General features: G+C 42.2%; 1 protein-coding gene across 1 annotated transcript in view; it reads right to left on the bottom strand.

The window, feature by feature from the left end:
* Positions 1-25,536, bottom strand: part of celsr2 (cadherin, EGF LAG seven-pass G-type receptor 2) — a 66,757-nt gene that overhangs the window by 36,620 nt on the left and 4,601 nt on the right. Inside the window, 1 exon segment of the mRNA XM_013269255.3 lies at positions 6,265-6,966. Coding sequence (XP_013124709.2) covers positions 6,265-6,966 — 702 coding nt within the window.

Below are 25,536 nucleotides of genomic sequence, written 5' to 3'. Positions count from 1 at the left end.
TTACCTCTGAGTTGTGGAATAAAATGAACATTAAATGGAAAAATGAGTAAAATATCTCAAAACTGGACAATAGTGTATTTTCTCTCCATCATGTACTTCTTACTCACATGGACAAACTGTCTTTAACTGTCATTGAACACTTTCTAAGTGCGTTCTTGAAGTAAAGTGGCACAAAGTCAAAATCTGTCAGGGTGCTCTGTTCCAGATGGAGTGAAGCCTAACAGTGGCTCCAACCTGTCATCCTGCAAATATTAGCTCTCCTCTTCTTACTGATGCTTCCTGAGAACAAACAGCCTCTGATGGCCAGCCAGCTGTAAAATAAAACCTTCTTGTTACACTGCTGGCAACCTTGTTATTAATTCAGCAACTTGCTGTTTGGGCAATAGAGTACTTTTGTTCCTTTAAGCAGTCGCTGTGGACAAACACACTGAAGCTGAAGCTGAAGAAAAGTCACAGTAACATCAAGGTTTTCTTTACTGTGGAAAAACACATTAGTCGGAACATTTTGGGAGCAATTTGTAGAGATCATTTTCACTGATCTGAGGTAAAATGCTTCTCAGTGTTTGCCGGCCCCCTGCGGATATGCCTCCACCACAGGTGCTGCAAATGGCAGCTTTCTGTTGCCAGGTGAGCGGCGCAGCAGGGCGGGGACGGGCTCACAATCCCAATTCCACACAATGTCCTGATCAATAATTCAGACACGTCTCCTGTGCTCTGTTTACGCACCTCTATAAGTCCATCCAGTGCCCCCACTCTCTGTTTGCTGCCAGCATGAATCATTAAGCAGCAAATTGAACAGACACCTCAGAGATCGCGCTTTAATTTAGACAGGAGGAACCACTGGGCTCCTTCATTTTCTGCTTTTTGTGAGTACATCGAAATATATACATTATATAGTCTTTATATATTATTAGCAAGCCCTGTAGATAAGCTTTTCTGCTAATAACCATAATTAAACTTTATAGCTAAACATAAGGCAGGCGTCACTTTTGGCAGCATCAAACTGTAAAAATGAACTAAAAGCTTCAAAGCAAATAACATCATGGAATATAAAATAGGATATTAACACCTCTGCCTACACAAATAGCAAAATGATTCATGTTTTTCTCTGATAATTTATCTGCAAAATGGGTTCATAGTATTTTTAGATAATCATAAATCCCACAGGATCGTCACACTGAGAGAGAAACAAAAAAACTAAATGTACCCCTGAAAATCAAAACATGACAAAATAACCTAATAATCATTTGGCTATCTCAGTAAACAACACCTCCTCCTTATGGCTCACACTCTCAGCACATAAAAACAACATTCAGCTGCACTTTATCTGAGGCCAATTAGCAATAAAAATACATGTTTTGTCTCTTGCTTTGTTGTGTTTGATGAAGCAGGGTGAGTATGACGGCATGGATGCTGTAAATACATTTAAAAAAACATATCTGGTTGTAGTGCAGCTCTGCACCACCCGTGTGTGCAAACCGTTCCTAGAGGGGACGTTTCCTCAGAGATTTTAGAGCTGGGTGTTTCTGAGCTGCTAGGTAACAGAAGAGCATCAGCGCTCCTCCTCAGTGAAACAGAGAGGGTGGGTGGATCCCTCCGGACGCACCGAAAAACGGAGAGTAACCGGGAGTAAAATCCACTATCACAGAACAAACATGGATCCTTTCTGTAACAGAAAGGAGGTCAGGACGAGCATATGCAAAGTGTTCGGCTAAAGCGAGCAACCACTCGGGAATAATGAGATGAAGTGATCGATAGCCCAACTGATACATGACCTCTGGCTGTATCTGTCATCTGGGTACACGAGTGTGCACGCACACACACACAAACACAAACATACCTATAACACAGAGATAAGATCACTAAGCATCTCTCTCTCCGTTCATTTTCTATCATCTCAACATTTTCTTTAATTAATAAAAAATTAAGGCAAATATGAGGGAAAAATTAGGGATAAAGAATGAGGCAAATGTGACTTATTCACATAAATTAGATTTCCTCATCACTAGTCAAATCATCTGTTGCATGCATTAAGACCACACATGCTCTGTGAGTTTTTAATGTCCTGCTTCTTTTTACATAAAACAAGTAATCCCTGATACTGAAGTTCATGTGTTTACATGTGTTTAGTGCACCTCTCTACACCACTGACTGCTAAATAAAGACAAAGGGCACACAGTGAGGTAGACGCGAGGTAGTCGGTTCAGGGAATCCATATTGACTGATGCCCCAAGCTACAGTATTTAGAAAAAGTGAGGCTGTTGCATCTTTACACAACAGCAACATGCAAATGCTGTGATTTAAAAAAAACCCACACACCCATGTGTCTGGTAACATTTTTATTCATGCCATCTCTCAGAGGAAAATTGTAGTGGCTTGCAGTGTGTCTGGCAGGAGTTCATGGCGATTTGTAAATGTGAGTGTGAATATTTTTGTTGCAAACCATGTCTGCACATTAAAAGCCCGCAAATGTATTCTCAATGACTGTATGAATTAACAAAGAGGAAAAAAAAAAATCTCATCATCACAGGGAGGTGGAGGTCAGCAGTTATCTGCTGAATGATCAACACAAACACATCCAGGATTCCTACGATAAGTCACATTCACGCAGAGAGCTCGAAAAGAGGAGCATCCTTCCTGCCGTGTGTTTTAAGACAACCATGTGTGAGAGCAAAAGCAGGACAACAGTCTTGTTGTTCGACATCTACAGAATGAATCGGAGGAGCCAAATCATTTAATCCGTGTTTCTGAAAAACAGCTACGATGATGGCTGTTATACATTTTAGTTTCTTTTTCTTTTTTCATTTTCTGTCCTGCTACCATCTGGTGACGCCTACAGTCCAACAGTTGCCCAGCACGCACGCACACGCACCATTAACACATAAACCTTGCACAGATTGTCCATCCACCTTTCTTTACACACAAAATCACAGCTATACAGCACTTAGCCACCCACCTGAAAGAGACAGAGTGAGCAATTTAGAGCGTGCACACACACACACACACACACACACACACACTCACTGAGCCCCATCGAAGTGTAGAGAGTGATGAACTGAAGATTCGCAGCGGGAGTTGTACATCAGAGGAGAATACGTCATGTATAACCGTGTATAAATGACCTTGTTTGATCAAACCGATTAAGTGAGACATCTTAAACTGTAACTGCATCGTATTCAGATAATGCTCTGCATCGGGGTCTAAACCTCATCAAGTGATGCAAATGAATCTAGCTAACTGTGGACAAAAATACGCCCACTTCACCCACTCGCACATTCACTCCCTCTCTGCTGATTCACGTTAAAAGCACCTGCGGTACAGCTCCAACACCCACAACTGTGCAAGAATATGTAAGTGCCACTCAACCTGGACTCGGAGCGACCCAGCCCACACACTCAAATGCCGACACTATTTGAGTCTTTGTGAGCAGCTCTAGGTGAAAAAAAAATCTTTCATTGCCTGATGAGGAACAAAGGAAGCAACGCTATTAATGAGAGCACAAAGGCAACAGCGGGGTTTTCAGCAATTCTTCAGTTCAGCTCTTTCTTTTTTTAAACTAGAGGCCTTTTCAAGCAGATCTTAGTCAATGTAATCATCTTTGGATTATTCAGCAAGCGAAGTGCTCCTTCACCAGGTCTGCATTCTTGATTTCACAGCTGCTACACATCTGCGCATAAACTAATCAGCTCCAAAACAACTGTCTCTTATTTAAGTATCATCCCTTCAGTAAGTAAAGAATAAATATGTAATGTGCACTCTTTATTTTACACCCTTTTATGGAATATGTATGAGATATGTCAACACTTAATAAAAGATTTATAGTCGTTTTAAGCTGTTGTAAGGGCATTTTCTGCTTCAGCATGCAAAACAGAGAATAAACAAAAGTAAATAAATAAATAAAATATGCCTTCATAATATTTTGTATTGCTGGGTTTTTAATAATGCTATTTATTAACAGCATGCCTTATATCACACAGATTTATTGAATGTATTTATGAATAAATCAAAATTTAAGGTGTTGTAGATGCATAAACACCATAAAAGGAACATATTTAGCCTTTTGGTAGGTGGTTGCTAGGCAACATAATAAAGCTATAATATCTGATATAGAGAAAAACTTTCAGAGGCCTAAGATGCAGTTGTGTTTAAGTTTAATTAGCAGGCAAACAAACAAAAACATATAATCTAAAAAAGAAGCTAGTTAGCATAAGCAGGTGACATTCTCCATCTTTTACATACAGTCTATATCTTACACTTACTCTGTGTTTACACGTAGCTTCTGACTGTGAATATTAATTATTGACATATAAAGTGCAAATATATACATATATATATATTATTCTGTGTTATAAACAAGTTAAGTGATGAAAAGAGGGTGTTAAAATGTTACTCTGTAATCATAAATATACGATCGTGGGGCTTCAAAGACAAGATGAAACTTTAAATCACATTAAAAAGTCAGTATTTGACCCACTTAACCTCTCAACAAAAAGACAGGGTAACTAGCCTAATATTCAAACTGTATTAATTAGCATATTTTAACTCTCACTCTCTTTAAACTCCTTTTCAACTTCCCCCTTTTCCCCTTAACTATAAACCGAATGAGCAGACGCTCTTTAACCCTTTGAAGACGTGAATAATTTTTAGAGCAATGAATGAATTACAATTCCTGCAACTGCTTCACCATTCTGCTGCCAACAGTGATAAATTAATCCTTCATTATCACTGGAAATGGAAGCTTCTGTCCTCTCCGTCTCGACATTGTGTGCGCTCTGTGATGCTTTTTTGTTAAGCCGTGGGGTATTTCACAGCTAGGGGACACGCTCCATCTGTAGCCATGTATATTTAATAATTTCCTCCCCTTGTTCCACTCAGGGCTCTGGTGGTCTTGTTTTTTTTTTTTTGAAAAACACAGTAAACACCTTTTTTTAATGTCCCCAGTCTCAAAAAAACAAAACCATGAGTGAGCAAACAGAGCTTTTTATATCATCACTTTTCCTGTTCCTTGGATCTTAGCTTTGAGACCCCGTCCACTGCTGAACCCGTGAGTGTAGGTGTGAATGTCTATAACTATACAGTTTATTCAGTGGCCGTGACGCAAATGCACAAACAGAGAAGGAGAAAAAGTATTCTGATATTTATGGATCTTGTTCCGGTAAGTGGGTCAAAGGTCACACACAGATGTGTAGCAGTTAATCAGCTCGTGTTTTTTCGCTTACTTCTGCTGTGACTTACTGCATGAGGATAAATCAAATAAGTCATCACTCAGCTTGTGTCTGCTGAGCGGGTTATTAGTGAAGTGGACGGTCTGTGGGTATAAAGAGCTGAAAAGGGGAGTGAAAGGGACAGATGTAGACATTAAAGCCCCTGTGGGACTTTGTGAAGAGACAAGCAGACATGTGAACAGCTTGGCAGAAACTGGTCCGCTTCACTTTCTAGTGGCACTAAACACTTGAAGACAGGTGCTTTTCAGCAGGAATTCATGGAGCTTGAAAGTGACAGTTTGCTAAAACCTCATTTCTGCACACAGCAGAATGGTGCAAAACCTGGCAACTAAAGTTTAGAGGAGGGCTTTTAATACAATATTTTAGGTTTTAACTTTTTGTGTCACTTCGAGGTTGCTGGGGGCTGACATAGAGTGAGAGGTGGGGTACACCCTGGACAGGTCGCCAGTCAATCTCAGGGCAAACACTGTCCACAATTATACTCGTATAAATCTTTATGTGATATAAAAATGCCATAACACAACTTCATTGTACAGCAGCACGATGCTTTTACCTTCCCTAGTGAGCCAACAGGAATGCCTGTTAACGATTTAGTACCTCAAAACAGACCTATTTTTCAACAACCTCCAACAAAGCACAGTACTTTGCAAACTATGCCAGAAAATTGTTGCAACTAAAGGTGAAACCAACAAACTGTTTTCACCACTTTTGTTTTCAAACTTCACTTCTGTTTTCACCAAAAAACACACAGTCAAATTGTATAGTGCCTTTCAAGAAACCCAAGGACGCATTACACAAGCGTAGCAAAGAAAGAAAAATGAATGGTGGTCTTTGTCTCTCTATGTTAGCCGTGTGATGGATCAGGCCCATGAGTTACATACTAGTTAAGAAAACACCACATGTGGAAGAAGGCAAAGAGGCCGAAAGCTGACAGCTTTTGTTTTCATATGTCTATTAACATGAACGCAACATAATTGGGTCAATTATTGAATGAAGTTATGACATAAGTGTGCTTATTGTGTTCAGTGAAGTCTCTCACCTGTGTAGTCCTCAAAGCACTCGCAGGTATATCCTCCCTCTCTGCTGCGGCACACGCCATGAGGTCCACACGGTTTAGAGTAGCACAGGTCGATCTCAGTCTCGCAGTAGTCCCCCGTGAAGCCGCTGGGGCAGCGGCAGCGCAGCCCCGCGATGGGGTGGATGGGTCTGAACAGGATGGTATCGGACGCAACAAAGGGCGCCAGGCTGTCAAACTTCAGCACCGACACACACTTCATGTAGTTCTCACACGGCTCGCGCAGGCAGATGTTGTCATCAAAGGGAAGAACCTCCTGGGAGGAAATCTGAGCGAGAAGGCTGCGGTTCAAATACAATCTCTCTTGGAGCTCCTCCGAGCCAAAAAACTCCCCAGGCTCAGCCCCTCTCCCGGGCCCGTCGCCTCCGTGACCGAGCCCGCCGGGACGCTGGTGTCCCTCCCCGAACACGGGCACAGCCACCGACAAGCTGACGTTGAGGATGCGAGCGCTGACGTCCGTGTCATCTTGGATGTTGAAGATCACAACGTCTTCGGGGGCAGCGGACAGGACCCGGGCCACACCGTCCAAGAACTGAGACAGCAGCAGGGACAGGAAATGTTCCTGGGAGGTGTTGGCCAATCGCAACGTGATGCTGTTGGACAGCATTTCATCTGTGATGATGGTGACTTGGAGAATGCACTGAGCTGAGACTGAGTGGACACCATCTGAGAAACAGAGGAGAAAAAGAAAAATGTTTACAAAATGGCAATTTTGGAACTTCTCTTAGCAGAAACCAAGTGCCGACCTCCAGGACGGAAAAAACCAGAGTCTCCATAGACTTCAGTTTTAAAATGCCAAACTTAAAGGTATCAAAAATCAAATTTACAGCCTGGTAGACAAACAGGTCTGGCTTCTTTAGAGTAGGGGTGAACTTTCCATAACTAACATACTTTACCTGTATTTAAGCCTGAAGTTATGCATTATAAAGACTGTTGGGTGCCGACTTGGTCACTACCTGCAATTCTGATCATTCAAGCCACTGAATTTGACCCCTGGAGCATACTCGTGGTGATTTCCTGGAAAATATTATGTCTTGCCGTGCAGTTAACTGAGCTAACAACCCACCCAAGAAGTCTGGGCTCCATTTGTTTTCCCAGTGAGTGAAATACGTGGATTATTTTTGTTTAAATGTAAGCTGCACTAACAATCAGATATCTGTGTCTGCGGGATGCATACGTACAGCCTACGGATGCAGCTTGATAACGAACACAGCACTCCACCTTCTCATCCAAATATGGTTGTTTGCTGCTCTAAAGAAAACATGTCGACGGCCAAAACGCTGTACTCAGTGCTTCAAAACGGTAGCCAATAGTAGAGCGATGGGGACGATTGTGAAGTGCTGGTGTGTGGGTTGGATGAAGAAGGCTGAATGTACTCCAGGTTTTATGTCACACTGTCACGAAAAATCTTTAAAAGATGAAAAACAACGACGCATTGGTCGATCTGCGCCTCTCAGCTTACCGGCCTTCCCAATCACACAAATGTCAAAGCACGCGTCACTAAAAAAATCCACTTTGATTTAGGAAATAATACACTTCGAAGAAGCTAGATGCAGTCGGTAACTCAGAGGAAAGTAAACGCTGTATTTGTTCAGGGACTATTTTCAGACATGAGTTAACAGTTGGTGCTACAGTATTTGAAAAAAGCAGGCCTGTATACATAGGAGTGACTCAGACGTGCCAGTGTTCACGGTCATATAGGAATGTGGTGCAATGTTGCAGCTCATTAATGTGTTTTAAATAATAAATAATAATAGTATTAAGCAATCCTTGACTTTAATCTGACACACACACACATACATTTGATTTGGGGGGTGAGGAAAAATATGCCACGCCATCATAATATAATTGAAATAACAGGATGTTTTTATCCTCCAAAGTATATTATAATAATCTAAACTTGAGTCTCGCCAACACATGGAGCAGCTGTAACGGCGGGACAGATGACGGTGCATGGAGGTGAATGGCGGTGGGTTTACGCAGCTGTTCCACACAGTGTAGCAGCATCTTTCTTAATGCTAAGGATGGTGGTATAAAGCAAAGACAGTAGCCACAATAATGTACAAATTGGTATTTTGATGAATATTATAATAACAACACCTTTTTACTTGTTCTTGGCTCAGATGGGTGTTTTTCTTGTTTTGTGCCAGAGTAGATAAGAAATGAATGCCAGCCCTGAGAGAACAAGTGTATGTTTTCTTTCAATACATTCCAACTTTCTAATCAGCAATTTCACGCCTGTATTCACAGCTCACTCTTTGCTTTCTTTGTCCGGAAGCAGAGATGCTACTTCATTATACATGCCACGCTGAAAGCCCCGAGTCTCAAATTCACCACTTTCAGCAATTCTCAGCTTAGCGGATCTCTTGTTTTTAAAACCAGATCCTGGTAGCGTTTAATTATCAGTACACTTCAAATGTTAAGCTCTGAATCCAGTGTTGTTTTACTCCTGTTGTTGTACATGATGTCTTGACTGTACACTGCATGAATTTGTGTGTTAGCTCTATACTAAAAAGTCCACTTTCTAATGCAGACATAATGTTGCATCATATCAGGCCAACATTTGCACTGACTTGTGACTTTGCTGAGCTGATATTTTTCGGGATATTTTCCCCCCACTGTGAGCCCGTTTACAATAAAGTAAAACTGCTCATCAGCAAGTATGAGCTGGAAGTTGAACAGTAAGAGTCGGAGCACTGCTCACTGAGGAGTAAAATTATAATGAAAGCAGCCTCGATGTGAGTAAGGAGCACACAGGGAAGTCCAGTGCTAACAAGCACAAAACCTTTGTTTTTTTTTGTCTGTTACAGCTTCAATGTTGCTCTAAATCCAGTCGATAGAAACAGTCTAAGACAAATGTACTTCTTAACCTGGATCATTTGGCTTTCTGCCCAGTGACAAAGGGCCAAAGCCAGCCCACAGTTACACAACAAACAGTTTGCACTGCATTGCTGAAAACCTAATTCATTTCTGCTAAATGTTCTCCTAACATTTAGGACCGCTTTAAATGTACATGGCACATCTCTTGCTTTATCGTCATCATAAATATAAATTGCCATAACACTCTGACAATGATCAAACACTTTGAGCTGTACAAACATTCTCTTTTTCCCTTTTTATGTCAACAAATTATTTAAAAATGCTCAAAAATCAACAGCAGCAGTGAAAGAAGCATGTTCAATCATTTCTATTCTAAGCATTTATAGCAAAATGTCACAATAAGGCTGATGCAAAAGTTCATGTGTCTTAATTAATCCTAAGTGGCTTTTGCTGAAATGCCACTACTGCAGCCGCCGTAATCGCAGAATAACACCATAATCTGTATTTGATTATTTTGAACCAGTCTATTTAAAGACTGAAACATTATTATTTTCCAAGAGGAAGCTTACATCAATCCGCCTTTAAAAAGCTACACAGGCTTACTTTGAGGTCACGGCGAGAGACCACTATCATTTTGTCTATCTAGCCGGCCCGCGGGTTTCTGTAGCCTCGAGAGCAAACACAAAGCGGGCTTAATCAAATCAAATGTGTCACTAAAACAAGCCTCGGCCTCTCCCTCCAAAACAATCAATGGGACGCTTTGTTTGGGGCGTCTGGACGCCGGCCAGAGAGCAGAACCTGTGAGCAGAACTCACACAAACATCACTGCTCAAAGTTACCAGATCCCTGTTTTGGCACCAGACAACTTTAAACACAAAGTGCCAAGGGGGAGGGGGAGGAGGAGGAGGAGAGGAAGAAGAGGAGGGTGGGATGGGGACGAGTGGAGAGGGGGGCTCATAGAGGAAGTGAGACAGAGAAGCATGTTTGACACGGCTTTAATCCTTCAGTTTTCACTCAAGCGCTTCCAGCACTGTAATAATACAGGGCCTTAGCAGAGGAAGTGCAGGGAATAAATCAAAGACCGAAAACAAGGAGGGTCGCTCCTAATTCACACTCTACTGTAAACACACACACACACCTGTGTACACAAGGAAATGTTTGCAGATAAGAGTCGAGAAGATGACAAAGAGAAGACAAAGGCAGATGATGCTCTATCTTCTTTTAGAAAAAAAAAACTAATTTGAAGCAGAAGCTACAAAGTTACTGTTTTCATTATGTGTCACACTCCTGATTATTGTCATAAACCACTGTTTAAACACTGAAGGCGGAATTTAAACCGGGTGGCTGAAAAAGAAAAATATGAGGTGTCACAGGATAATTGACCTGTTATTTCAGTGTATTCAGGGCTTAAACCAGTGATTTTAATGACAATCTGCTACAATTTGTCTCTGAAATTACTTTCTGATAGCTTTATCTGATAATATCTCGATTATTTTCCAAGTGATTTTAGAAAACAGTAGAAACATATTTCTGTAGACTAAATTGAAATATTTAATTTTCCATTTTTTCCCCCACAGTGTAAAATATAAAGACTTTATGATTATATGGACGAATTTAGGAATGTGATTCTTCATCTGCTTACTACTAAAAACTGTTACTACTGTTTCCTGCATGCTGCCTGGGCAGAGCGTTTTACTACTACTAAATAAAGTAGTAGTAAAGCTTTAATGTAACGCAGTGCTTTTTGCAAACTGTAGACACACTTTCTAGCCTAAATTAGAAAACAACAACACATTTCATCTATTCAAGTCGTATATTAACTGATACTCTGCAACAGTAGCCAGAACAACACAGCTCTCAGTGAACCGGGGCTCTTAAAGGTTAGACCATGTATGAGGAGAGACATCGCCTTAATTATGTCCTCTGCCAATTCACATTCTTGGATGGGGGATTCGGGCAGCGCTCCAGAGGTAGACGCAGCGCTGGGAAACTGAGCGCGAGGAGAATCTCCTCTGAAAGGAACCAGACCATCCTTCAAAGAGGTCATTCTCCATGGAAGGATACTTTGCTGAAGGAACGGAGGGCAAGCGAAGCATTTTGGGCCAGAAAAGGAGGAAAAGAGAGATGCTTAGTTGGTAACGAGACAAGTTGCCAGCTCTGAAGTGTGACACTGCTTTCAGCCCACAACTCCAACCCCTCTGGGCCTCTGGGTGCCAGGAATGCTCTCAGCTAGGAAGTGGCGCCAGGGAAAAGATTAAACACACACTGTGGCCGCAGCACTGCCAAGGCTGTGTAAAGCATTGTGTGTGTGTATATATATATATATATACATATATATATATATATATGTGTGTGTGTGTGTGTGTTTGTAGGTGGGTGGTGGCGAGCTATATGTCAATACAAGCAGAGGCGAGATGGCGGTTTAGTCATCACACAATCAGGGAATTTACATTAAAAAACAGCAAGACTTGTTGCATTTATAACTTAAGTGCACAGATTGTGCACTCTTAACTTAAAAGCATTTATTGCTTTTAAGTTAAGAGTAAGACGAGCACAGGCACTGTCTGATAAAAGCTGAATCGTCTGTATTGTAAACACAGCACTCTGAAGGTCATGACTCACCTTTTCTAACATAAAATCCAGCATGTCATCAGAGCCAGATACATTTCCAGTAATAAAGAGATGAATGTAAACACGTTGTCTCATTATGATTTACAGAGAGAGGTCTCTCAGAGATGCAGACGGGCCTCGTTTGACTGTAGGTTGAGGCCTCCAAGCCAAGAACATAAATTATCAGCCAGGATGTCGCACAGGAGAAATGCACAGCTTTGCATTTCTGAAATATCAACAAAGCCTGGCTTTAACGGTCAGGAAAATCAAATAATTCATTGGCATGAATTATATGGACACAAAGAGCCTTTACAACAAAGTGCTTGATATAAGGAAACATACTCAAACCAGGCTATATGGATTTCTTTTTAAAGCTTACTCTGGGTCTCAGTGGCTAAGACTGAGAGAAAGGTCAGGACAAAGAGCGAGAGAGAGAACAAATCAGTGAGACTGGTCTAATTAGACCACAAAGTTGCCATCAAATCTCCCAGCTGAATCCCAGAAAATGTCAACAAAGTCATGGTGGATAAAGATCAGAAAGACTGTGTGACCAAGTTACTGAGAGGACAGAGACATCACCCAGCACTGTGACACTAACCCAGGCCCTCTGAGTCTCCCCTGAACTGTGAAGTGACAGTTTATCAGCTATTTACTCTTCTCTCTGTATGCTGGAAGATGTTATTTTGAATTTTAAGGTGAGATGGGATAACAAAAAATAAACAAAAAAACAAAACTAGCTGCATCTCACTCAAGGAGCACAAAGACACAGCAGGTTTCACCTTCAGACGGCTAAAAGCTAACAGAGAGACAGACAGAGACAAAAGCTAATTAACTAAAACCAGGAAATGGCTTTTTAATGTCAGCGCTGTCTGTGTTACTCTTGCTCTGAGCATCTTCAGCAGACGTCACAAACACATTCATGTGTTAAACACTAATATGCTGGTTAGACGCTGAGCCAATGAAAACGAAGGGCTTAGCAAGCAGTTTAGCTGAAGTGCTTTACCATAATGAGAACACTACGTATAAAATCATATGTTTTACTGTTCTCATGATAGTGTGAGATTAACCAATATAGTGTGGTGTTACATTAAATATAGAGCCAAGAAGAACAGACACTGAAGTTTAAGCCAGGCCTTAATCCTACATACATATCATTTAACCCAACACCTTGCCATGCTTCTGCCTTTACAAATATTTGTGAAAGAATCACTCATTTGCAAGAGCTCACCAAATTTGAGTAAGGTACAGTAAACAAATCAGTTCATGAAATTTCTTCCCACCTAGATATTCCACCACCAGCTATTAGCAGTATTACTGCAAAGTGGAAGTGTTTAGAAAACACAGCAACTTAGAAAATGCAAAGTTACAGAGTTGGGTCACCAAGTGTTGAGGCTCAAAGCGCGTAAAAGTCTCCAACACTCTGCTGACTGAATGACTGCAGAGCTCCAAACGTCCTCTGGCATTAACATCAGCACAGAAACTGTGCACCAGGAGCTTCGTGGGATTGGTTTCCATGGCTGAGCAGCTCCTGCAGGTTGTCAGTAGCCCCAGGTGTAATACCAAAGGGCTACTGACAACATGAAAGCGCTATACAAATGCAGGCCATTTACCATGAACACACACCTACTGAAATCTGTGGACTTCTTCCTAACCTTACATTTAACTGTACACCAGACTGTAAGATTCTAAGGTTACTTGAATGTCCTTAGAAGATTTTTGGTTATATTTTTTTAGTGTAGCAATGTTAATCGGCTGGTTGCTCCAAAAATATGGTTAAGGCTGAAACACCTGAAACATGGATTTCTGTTTACTCGAGTATGCACATTCAAATTTCCCAGAAACTTTTCTCAAGCGCCATTTAGAGTCTTAACTGAAATGTCTCAACCACTGTATATTTCTCATTTTTTGTGGATTTTATTTTGCTGCTCTTTCCCTGCCCTCGTGTGCCTCTTTCCTGTGTGATTACCTGCTCTACCCGGATTTCTTTCACGGTTCTGTTTCCGGATTTTTTCCTTTCTCTGCTCTTCCTGTGTACCAAACCCCTCATTACCTCAGTTAAGTCTGTAAATCTTTACCTGATCTGCAAAGTTATGCCATCCAAGTTTAATAATTTTAATGAACCCTTTTCACCAAGTTAAAATGTGAAGTTCTCCAGCGCTGTAAGTTATTAATAAATGCATGCTAAACTCATGATATTTCCAGCAGGCTCAGCTGTACTTTGTGTTTGGTGCTAATTAGCAAATGTTAGCATACTGAAATGCTAAAATTAGCATGCCAAGTTTAGCATGCTAATTTTAGACAGTACTCTTTTTATTGTTAGTACTGTCTGAAATATGGACATTATTTATATTGTGTCAGCACTGTTGGTGTTGCTCACTCTTGCTCAGAGCAACTTTAGCAGATGTCACACACACATTCATGTGTTAAATACTAATGTGCTGGTTAAACACTGAGCCAATGACAACACCTCCTGTTACAGTGGGGATGGGAAACGCATTAGACCTACTATAAAAATAGCATTTATCATAATGACAGTGGAGAGCTGATAAATAATGGCACTCAAACAGCCATTCATCACATGTCTAATGATAGCACCCAAAGAACATCTCACTCAAGCACAACAGCATTTAATCTGTGACCTGGAGAGGTTGATGCTGCCTCAGAGGGGGCTGTGTGTTTCGCTGCAGAACTGTGTCATGTTGGGGGGGGAACCTCCGGGTAAGAAGGTAATGAGGTTGAGCAGAGCCTGTCTTAGTTGTTCAGAAGAAACGCACCACAGTATGTGCAGCACGCACCGAGTACTCAGTACATCAAAGAGCACAAAGCCGGGGTCCCATTTCTAAGATCAGCAGGAAGAGCATAAATTAAAAATCACTTCGGAGGCCTGCGAATGTGTTTGCAGTTCGCAGCCTTTACAGCTCCGACCTGCGAGTTGCAAACTTACAGGTTTTTAATGAGTTTCATTTGAAAGCATTGCACATGCAGAGGGTTACAATCTGTTTGGCTGTTTGTTCAAGATGGACTAATGAGATCTGAGTTTGATAAGAAGGAAACTGAGGTCTGCTACACACAGCTACATCTTAGAAGTGAAGCTCCTCACTGAGTTTGATTATTTAACTGTGGCTCATGTGACCTAGTAATACATTTTCAGCATTTATTACTCACTCTGAGACACTCTGAGATAGGATGCTTCTATTTTTAGAGATATTGTGCAGATTAAAGACAGCATCCTACATACTTGTGTAATATGCTCATTGAAGGCCATATCCTGGTCAAAAATGGCTCCAAGATTCCTCACAGTGTTACCAGACACCAAGGTAATGCCAGAGTAAGCATCTGGTTAGACATCATGTTTCTAAGGTTTTTAGGGTCAATTACAATAATGAGTTTTATCTGAATATCAACTTTAAGTCTAGTGAAACTCAGTGAAAGCAGCTCCACTCCAAAGGTTCTTCACTAAGTAGTAGTATAATATTAACAAACTTACTGTAGTGTGAAACTACTGTCAGAAGTATTATATTTACGTATGATTAACCAACACCTTACAGTTGTGTCCACACAAGGTCACAGAAAGGCAAGCCGTTCATACCGCACAGTCACTCAAACAAACCACAGAGACCGCAGGCTCTGTCGGGCCAACAATAACAGGGACACCCACTCATTTAATTTAAATTAAATACTCTTCCCCTGGAGCTGCCTTTAATCACACAGACTAATTACTTGGACTCTGCATGTGTGTTTGGGACCCTGATTCATTCACAGTTAACTTGTTCTTCTTGTAGCGGCTCACTCGCGTCGCTACTTTGAGACACATTTATGGCCTGTTTGTCAGTCTGTGGCTAAACTTTACGGGTGCTGCGACCTGTCGGTATGAAACGCTGAAAACAAGTTTGAGGCTACAGAAGACGACTTGTGTTGTGCTGAATTTTGACTTACATTCAAACTGAAGCAATTTTCATGGAAGGTAATTAATAGAAATTAAACCACACAAATGCCTATTAACAATTTTATGGAGTTTTTTTTTTTTCTTCTTTTTGATCATTGTTTCAATGGGAAGCAACTTAATTTGAACACACAGGAAGAGACTAAAGCCCAGCACGACAACAGGCTTAATACCCACCTTCATACCAGTGAGCAAGCTGAGCTTCTATCAACTTCTTCCAATTAAAAAGAAACACTCAAATCAGTCTCGGACAGACACTGGTACGTACTCGTGTGGGCTGAGTTGAAACTGAGCGAACAAAAAGTCTGTCGTGGTGGTGACGGAGCACCGCGGCCCAGTTCCCTGGCAGACTTTAAAATTGCCTAATATCTATTAGATCAAGCTTATCCAGTTCCTCCTTAATTAAAGCTAAGAGGACTCAGTTTGGTGTTCATTTAATTCAGAAGCAGGAGTCTCGGGTTCTTTTGATCAAAATGGGGCGCAATAAAATGTGGCCTGTTTGAATTAAGCAGGGCTGAAAGGTGAAGCACACTCAGCTGCTGTCTGAATGGAGACTGTTGGCTGGTTAGTAGGTGGAAGTGAGGCATTGCACGGAGGGGTAGCTTTTTCATCCCATTACCCCTAACCCCTCCTCACTCCCCTCCTTTACTGATCCCCTTTAGACAAGCAAAGGCTGAGGCTGACATCCCACCACCCCCACTACTACCAATACCACCACCCCTCTGCATAAAATGCTCTAACAAATCCTGCCAGGCTTCCACCCACCAGCAGCAGCTCACATCATCATCCACTCATCAGAAATTGAGAAAAGCTTCTCAGGAAAGACGAAAGGCTCAGTCACACCACAGGGAGGCTGCACAGAGCCACAGCTAAGGTTTTTTAACACTGAGTCCAACACACCACAGGTTCCCCCACAAAGACCCACCAGCTTAAAACTTAAAACTGACAATCGACAAGACTTGGAGAATTTTCAGAAGATTTTTTTTCTATATTGTACCCTATCAGTCGCTTCAGAAGCTTCTTAACACTCAGAAGGCAATAATCGCTAAATCTCTGAATTGTATTTTTTATTGAAACATATATAAAATCTGATGTTAGAGCTTTAGAATAAATAACTTTGCATTTTATGGACATGACATGACATGTGGAGGTTACTTTGACACGTACCAACCAAGTTAATCATTACTGCAGACAAAACACACCTCCTCAGGGCAGCAGCAGCAGCAACCTCCACACTGCCAGATCTCAATCTGATCAATCAATCAATCAATCCTTAATTATTCCAGACTCATACTTCATAGAAGCAAAACAAGTCACATAGCACAAAAAGAAGAAAAGAACAAATTAAAAAATACACCTAAATCACTTTCCCATGAACAGACAGCCACACCAGTGTCTCCACAATGAACACTGACTGCATGTGGTGCCAAACCTTACATCCGTTAAGCCCACAGTGATCTTGTTCTCAAAATTGTTAAGCCTGCAAATATATACAGTAGATTTCTTAATGGAGCTTCAAATGTACTGACTCCTAACATTTCACTTGCACTGAGAAATCTTGGTGTCTTTAATATTAACCTCATGGCGTTGAGCATTGTCGAGTGGCGGCACAAGCTCAATTCTCTAAACTCCCACCAAGCAACTGTAGCCATGCCCCAGCCACTCAGAAGCAGGTGGTTTTAATGTTGTGGGATGATTTGTGTGCATTGAGTGACACTATCCGCTATCATCATGCATTTATATTGCTTGTCTTAGAAGTCAACACAGCTGAGGAAGTAACAGCCTGGAGAGAGAAGCAGGGAGAGCTTCTCTAATCAACAGAAACATATTTGAACAACTGCAGCTCAAAGCCTTACAGACGGTGACAGGTGACAGAAGCAGATGTGCGCTTGGTTTTTCTATAGCCCTCCTCACCTCAAGTGCATTGTTGGGAAAAACAACACAACTGAACACAAACAGCTCGTGCTTTAACAGAAAACCCACTTGCAGCTCTCGCACACGGGAGGGAACGGACGGCACGCTGAAAACTCCTACGCAGCAGATTTACTGCGATCTGTATCTGAGCAGTGTTAGAGCCATTACGTCAAGCAGCAGAAATTACAGCGAGCATCATATCAACCCGTGAGCAAGTTTATTTATGTGATTTGACGTTGTTTCATTAAGAAAATACAAGTTAAATAAATATTGTTTTTATTGTTTTCTGCAGAGCAATTAGGTTTAAATAGAAAGAGACCAGAGATCAGCTGTAATGATAACAACACCACAACAACACATTTCCTCCACCGCCCGTGAAGTCAATAATGAAAACTGCTTGTGTAGCTCAATGTCAACCCAAGGATTTCAATCCTGGGGAGTCGGAGTAAATCCCTCTCTTGATTTCTCCATTCCAGAGGAAAGCTGACTTGGCTGGAGAGAGGCCATCAGTACTCATTTGCGGACCCTGCCAGAGCATCCCCTGATGACACTTTTCTGCTGTTTCTGAAAACCTGCAACAAGAGGACAATCCACAGATTTCCTTTCCTCTACAGCGAAGCGGCTTCAGAGCCACAGAAAAGAATTCGAGCTCTTCGAATCGGAACATTTACATATCAAAGAAAAACCAATGTCAGCGCAACAGTAAAGAGACATTAGCATGCAGAGACGTGACCAAGCAGGAGGCCGCTACTCAAACATACCAACAGCGAAGAGATGTTGGATCCTGAGCATCCAACAGCAAAGTAACAACTGTCATCCAACTGAGATGCTTTGAAGCAGGAGTCAGCAAAACAGAGCCGGTTTCTGTCTTTGATAGCTCTGCTTTAAAATAAAAAAACAAAAAAACTTTGCACACTGTGACAGGTGAGATATTTTTAGAAGACGAGGTGGAAAACATTCAGTCCAGATCGGGAAATGTGCTAAAAGTAAAAAGAAAAAAAAAAACATCTAAGTGAACTCTAAAAATAGTTATTCATTCATTCAAATGCCACCAGACTGTGAAAGCGTAAACACACCACTTCAGCTAACTCAGGATGACACCATCTGTGTAGTTAGCTCCCCACCCTTCAGTCTGTCTTAATATAATTCAGTCAACAATGAAACCTCTTAAAATTCTGCACTCTCCAGGGTTCACCACCTCTACCAGTCACACTTCCTACCCTCGTGTCTAACGGTCCTATGTTGACAGGTTGAACTGCAGAGCTGAAGCATATGAAACCAGGTCACTGTGAAATCTCGGCCTGGTTCAGTACTAAATGAGTGCAATGTAGCGTAAAGGTAACAGGCTGTTGAATAAACATAATCTGTCACGTTCACAGTGTGAGAAACGTCTTTTCTCATAATGATTTCTGGACTCGGGTGGAGCTCTGGTGTTATTGTCACTGCACAGGAGACAAGAAAGTGCTCTGTGTGTTGTTGTTGTCAATGCTGTTGTTGTTGGAGAGCTGTGCTTCACAGCCCCGATGGACCCCCACAGCACAGAGAGATAAACTTTCAAAGTTGTTCACACAGTTTAACTGTTGATTATGTTGTTTTGGACAAACTACTACTACTTATCCAATTCATGGTCGCAGTGGGCTTTTACTCCAGCTGTCATATGACTGGAGGCGTGGTATGCCCTGAACAGGTCACTACCATATGCATTCACTATAGCCTGACCGATATAAGGTGTTTAAGACGGATAAGGATATTTGGTGAGCCAACATATCGCATAATTTTTCACATTTTTTATGTGGAGTTAGTTATGTGCTCCACTATCGTTCCTGTAGCAAGTACGTCTGATAAGGACTCATTGTACTTGAGATTTATGTGTTGTTGTTTTTGTTGTTTGTTTGTTTGTTTTCTTGGTGATTCACCAAAAGCTTTCTGCAACAGACTGAACTGCAAACTGTGTAATACATGAAGGAACAGCAGATCTGGTGAGACTCTCCCATAGCGGACAGGACTGGTGCAAACAAGTGGACACAAAGGCACAAGGAGGTTAGAGGGGTGGGGGCGGTGGGGGCAGCATCAGACAGAGCCCACTCCGATTGTCTGCTGGGATCTCGAGGACAATGCAGGACAATGCTACGATATATGCAAGCACCGCAAGGCCTCGCCCCAGCGATGCGCCGGCCTTAATCCCAAACATGATTTCCCCTCCAAACACAGAAATGATGTCATCCACCCGCCCCTCCACCCCATCTCACCCGCACCTTCACTCTGCACTACCTCACCACCTCTGGACCTTCAGCGCAACCAAGCGTGCAGCAGCGAGGCCCACGGGAGGATGTTTTGCTGCCGAGAAACATGCGGGCGGCAAGAAATCGGAGACCCTCTGAGTGCATCTGTGTCACAAATCAAAGAGCTTAAAGAGGACACTATCAAATGTCCATGCGCTTAAAACTCTCTCGTGCTTTCAAAACAGAGTGCCTCTGAAGTCTCACACGCACTTTAGCCTTCAAAAACACAGCGGATGGAAACTTTATATCTGCAGTCAGGTGTCGGCCGACTCTCTTCGTGTCCTGTTAAAATGAAAGCAGCCGGCGGGACAGGTCAGCGTGTCCCGCAGCATTACAGGTCCACAGAGAGCCTTACATGCTTCACTGGAAAAACGGAGATGCGGACAGTTGCTCTTTAGAACTTTATGGGTCTCCCCTCCCCCCCATCTTCGCTCCACAAAAGAGGCCTTACCCCCTCGTCCCCACCCACAAGGAATTTCTCAGGCATTGCTGGGTTCACCATGACAACTGTGTGCTTAACAAAGCATTTCTCTTAGGCATTCTTCCTTTCACAGGGGAGAGAGAGAAGGGGAGGAGGGGGGGACAACAGTCAAAGGAGGGAGGGAGAGGAAGGGGAGGACGGGGATAAAGAGGGAGGGTGGAGGAGCTCAAAATGATGGGAGGGAACAGTGGAGGTTGCAGGGGTGAGCGCCATAGACCCGGGCAGATAGGAGAAAAATGGGAAATTGTGACAGGCAAACAAAAAGAGGGAAAGAGAAACAGGATCAAGGTGATAGGTGATGTTAAAGGGATAAAAAAAAAGAAAAGAAACAGTGCTACAAACATTCCACGCAAGCCTGCAAGTGTGACTAACGCCATCCAGGGACGGAGGCAGGAAGAATGGAAGGAGTTAGGCGTTACAGATGACTCGAGCTTCGTAAGCAGTGACTTTGATTCCTGGGAATCGAGAGCAAGAGGGAAACTGAAATTTATCAAGCATAAAGAGCACAGGCTCTACTAATTATATGACAGTGTGGAGAAAAGTAATCAGGGTGGTCCAGCTGTTGAGGCCCCCCCACACACACAGAAATATACCAGATATGTGCAGCTTGATGGGCTAGTGTAACAGAAGACAATCCCCTCGAGAAAGTCCAACCGCAGACAGCTTAAAGGTTTAATAGATCCTAATGAAATTACACAGGCTGTGAATGAGTTGGCTGTTATATACATGGCACTTGGTGCAGCAGAGTCCCCACCATTAAAATTCCTGCCCTGACAAAAATAAAAAAGCCAACGTGGAATTCAAGCGTCTGGATATCTTATTTGCCAAATTATCTTTTGAGAAAAAAAGGCAAAATCTTGACTCATTTGAGCATATTTGTCGCCTGCCTCAGTTGGTTGGGCTTAATGCCAGCGGCTTTGGCTCGAACACACGTTTGACAGAGTAGCAGCTTAACCTTGCAGCATCCACAGCCACTTCAGACTCACACTTGAAAGTTAAAAGGGTGTTCCCTCCATACAGTGACCGGACAGAGACAATACCCGCTGTCCACCATGTAACTTGAGCGCCTGCACAACCCGCAGTGTGATGTGAGCTGAATCGCTCTGCCGTCTTTAGTGGTGGAGGCGTGTTTGTCTGTTAAATTTTAGCACTCACGCTTTCAAAGTGGGGGCACGGTGTTGGCTCGGACTCAGAATATGATTAAAAGGGACAAAGTGTCCTGGTGCCACACTGGGGATGAGGTGGGTACTATGTTCTAGCAGTTCGTGGAGTATAAAGCTAAACCGCGCCAGTCACTTTAGAGTGCAACAAATGTGCAGGCAAATGAGCGGACCTCACATTTAGCAGTGTGAGATAATGATTAGCTACACTTTCTATATGAAAATTAACAGGGCTTTACGGATGAAAGAAAAGCAGAGAAACAATCTCTGCAATCAAATGCAAACACCTATTTATGCAGGCTCACGCTTGCCTGGGAACAGTAGATGAAGCCCCGGGTATGTCAACACTAGTCTGACAGATCTAAGGATACAGATGCAGAATGCCTAATCCCATGGATGAAAACCTGTGTCTCATGCTGCAGTGTGATGGGAATTCTCTTCATAACACTGAAGCGACATGACATAAAACATGTAAGAAAAAAAAAATAATGTCTCCATTTTGTCCTGAACAAATGTTCAAATGCTGAGTTGCAAAACAACAATTTCCTCAAAGCTGAAATCAAAAGACATAATCCTGAATCTGTGTTTATGAGTCTATTTTCCCCCACTCAGTATGAGACAGGCTCAAATACCTGCACACCACTGCTGTAAATCTGGTTCCTTCACTGGCTAACATAATTAAACTGTTATGATTACTAATTTATGCAAGTGCACACAGCCAGTAAGATCCCCAGGCTACGTGATTGTCAGATGTATTGTGAAGAACCTGCTTATTGGCTCTGAGTGATTGTAGTGCCAATTTGAATAGCAATGAGGGACTACTGTTGCTGCTGGATAACATGTATTTCCTCACTAATTATCTTACCCAAATCATAAAGAAATCCACATGCATATCAAACCCACCTGAAGAAATCTTAGCAAGATAAAGTTTGATCATCTCTGTGAGAGCAGATATTAGCCCATCCCGGGTTATCATTTCTGAGGCAAGCTTTCCAATTCAACACTTTCTCCTTCTATTTATTGGGCATGACCTGTTTCTACAGATACTGTTTAATTTTTGCCACATCACTTTAAATGTGGTTTAGTTTCAACATTTAGCTTTAGAAACACTACATCCTTCCATCCTCTTCCGCTTATCCAGCTCAGAGTCACAGGCAGGCTGGAGCCTATCCCAGCCGCCATAAAGCAAGAGGGGCAGGTACCCAGGACAGGTCGCCAGTGTGACGCAGGGTTAACACAGACAGACAGAAAACCATTCACAATCACACCTATGGACAATTTAGAGTCATCAATTAACCTAACCCCACTAACTGCATGTCTTTGGACTGTGGGAGGAAGTGGGGTACCCGGAGAGAACCCAAGCAAACACAGGGAGAACATCCAAACTCCACACAGAAAGGCAGGTGGTGGATTTGTTGCCTGGACCTGCTTGCTGTGGGAAAACAGTACTAACCACTGCATCAGAAGGCCAATATTATCGACTGATAGTAATTTATTAAATATACATATATATACTGTACTGGCATGTATGTTGTCTGATATGAAAACATCTTTTTACAGAAACAGTGAGGAAATAAAGTTTAGGTAATTTCTAAACTGTGTATATCATCACAGCTGAGCAAACTGTGGTGTGGAGTCACTCCTAAATGGTAAATGATCTAGTACTTACATAGCACTTTTCTACTTCTACTACAATTCACATTCACACAGACTCTATCCCATAAAGCAGGCACTAAACACACACTCACACTCTGATCGGGAGTAATTTGGAGTTCAGTATCTTAATCAAGGACACTTGGCCGTGCTGACTGGACGAGCCTGGGATCAAAGCATTGACCGTCCCGCTGGCAGATGACCTGCTCTGAGCAACAGCAGCTGCCCTTCTCATTGTGATACATTTCTAACCAGATTGTTAAACACTGCACATTTTTTCATTTAATAGTTGGCCTCCCTGAAACTCATTCAGTAAATAATTAACCTGCAAAGCACAATGAGGGATCGTTTAATGTTCTTCCACGAAAAAGCATTGAATCACACTGCTCAGTTTATATTTTTAAGAACTAGACCAAAAACTGTGTGTGCAGTTTGCAACACTTTGTATACTTCATGTGGTTTTCCTAAATGTTTAACTGTGCAACAAGGAGGTCTTTTCAAACTTTTTGTTGTGCTGAACTACAGTACAAGTTAGGAATATTAGTCAGTATGGTAATATCAAAATAGACAAAATCCAGCGATCACTTCAGCAGTTATTTATGAGATTTAAGTCACAGACTGTTTTATATTTGAGATCACTCAACAACAATCCGAGTGGAAGTGATGTGAATAATATTTTGAAAAGATAAGCGACACTCAGTGCAACGGGTTATTTTACCAAACCTAACTTTGGGGGGATGGTGTGGATTATTTAAAGGCTACCTTCTCAAAGATGGTGCATGTGAAACACTTTAAACTTAAAGCAAAGTGTTGCCACATTTGAACTATTACATCTATTCTGGTGTGAAGAGCGTGGCCCAGAGGTGATGTTAATCACAGTCCAACAACATACAAAGGAGCCCATCAAAAATCGTCCATCATAAGGGGCCTCTTAAACAGTAGCATAAAGAGAAAGATAATGGGAAGACCTGGGAGGTGCCTGGAGGGGGAAGCCTTTGAAAATTGGGGTCAGCAGGATCTATAGAAGGAGCTCATATTCCTGCCCCATCTCCTCCTCCAGCAGCTCCTGTCTAATGACTTTTCTGCTGGTTTACAGTCCCGCTGTATTTTCCAACTTGTATTCACTGTACATACACACAAAAAACTCCTTCACCTCCCCTCTGTCCTCCAGCCTTCCTCTATCTCCTTCTGTCTCCTGCAGGGGTGCTGACACATAAACCCCAGCAGGTGCTGGACGCACTGGGGGGACCACGGCCTCTAATTGGTCTTTGGTGGAGTCACAGCTGTTACCCCCAACCACAGCCTGGTATGAGCTCAAGCGCCTGCCCCTTAATCGACGGCTTACCATTGTTCTCCAGAGAGTCGAAGCTCAGCTCAAATCTATCAAAACGACTACCCACGCTAACCAGTCCGTGCAACACCAGTCAGCCAGCGAACGCACACTTCTGCTGCCATCAAAGAAGAGCAACACGAAGGTTTCTGCCGGCCTTAATCTGCTCTTTTCCTGTTAAATTGCTATTTTCATCTTTAACCTTCATGTCCAATCTCTTAATACTGTTCCCAGCTCCTTTCCCCCTCTCTTAGCTTGTGCCAAGGTCAAAGAGAAGGCAGATTTACAGCAGATCACACTGCGTCAAATAAGCTCCAACAGAGGGTAAAAACAACACCGTCACCACCCCTCCTTCCCATCGCCCCTCTCCACCCACACACAACCACACACTTTCTTTGGGTGCAATTTAGGTTCAATTGCATTAAAGGAGCAAATAAAACTCGGTAATTTGTGCTGACACGCAAAATGAACGGTGCGGGGGAGACAGACAGTTCAAGACATGCAGAGTAAGAAAAAGAGAACAACTGAAGAATGTCTGGAGCTCATTTTAGACCTGTGTGATACTTCTTTTCCCAATTCATGAATGGAGAAATCAGCAAATTTTTTCCATGTGAACTTAATGTGATCGAAAAGCATCATCGAACCAGAATGATCTGTTTTCACCATCCTGGCTGCTATTGAATGTAAGCATTTTCTGTCAAATTAGAACAAAAGAACAGGGCTTGACACACATCAACTCTTCATTAAAAAAAAACAACTAACAAACAAAATAAAGCTGCAGATATGAACCATTATTGAATTATGCCTTTCATTGTACGACGGAGTGGGCATGACGGGCAATTATGGGACATGATCAGTCTGCCACTGGAGACTCTACTCACTCAGACAAACAGCTATTTATATCTTGACAATAGACTGAGCTAAACCAGGATTGTGTATATAACCAGGGGACTAAAATACATGTGTTCAAAGTCCCTCATTAAATGAGCCAAATTAAACAATTAATAAGAAAGGAAATGCTTTAGTGCACTTTTATGACCCTG

Source organism: Oreochromis niloticus, linkage group LG5 (genome assembly GCF_001858045.2).
Source record: "Oreochromis niloticus isolate F11D_XX linkage group LG5, O_niloticus_UMD_NMBU, whole genome shotgun sequence".
Lineage (NCBI taxonomy): Eukaryota > Metazoa > Chordata > Actinopteri > Cichliformes > Cichlidae > Oreochromis > Oreochromis niloticus.
This window is presented reverse-complemented; position numbering and strand designations above follow the sequence as displayed.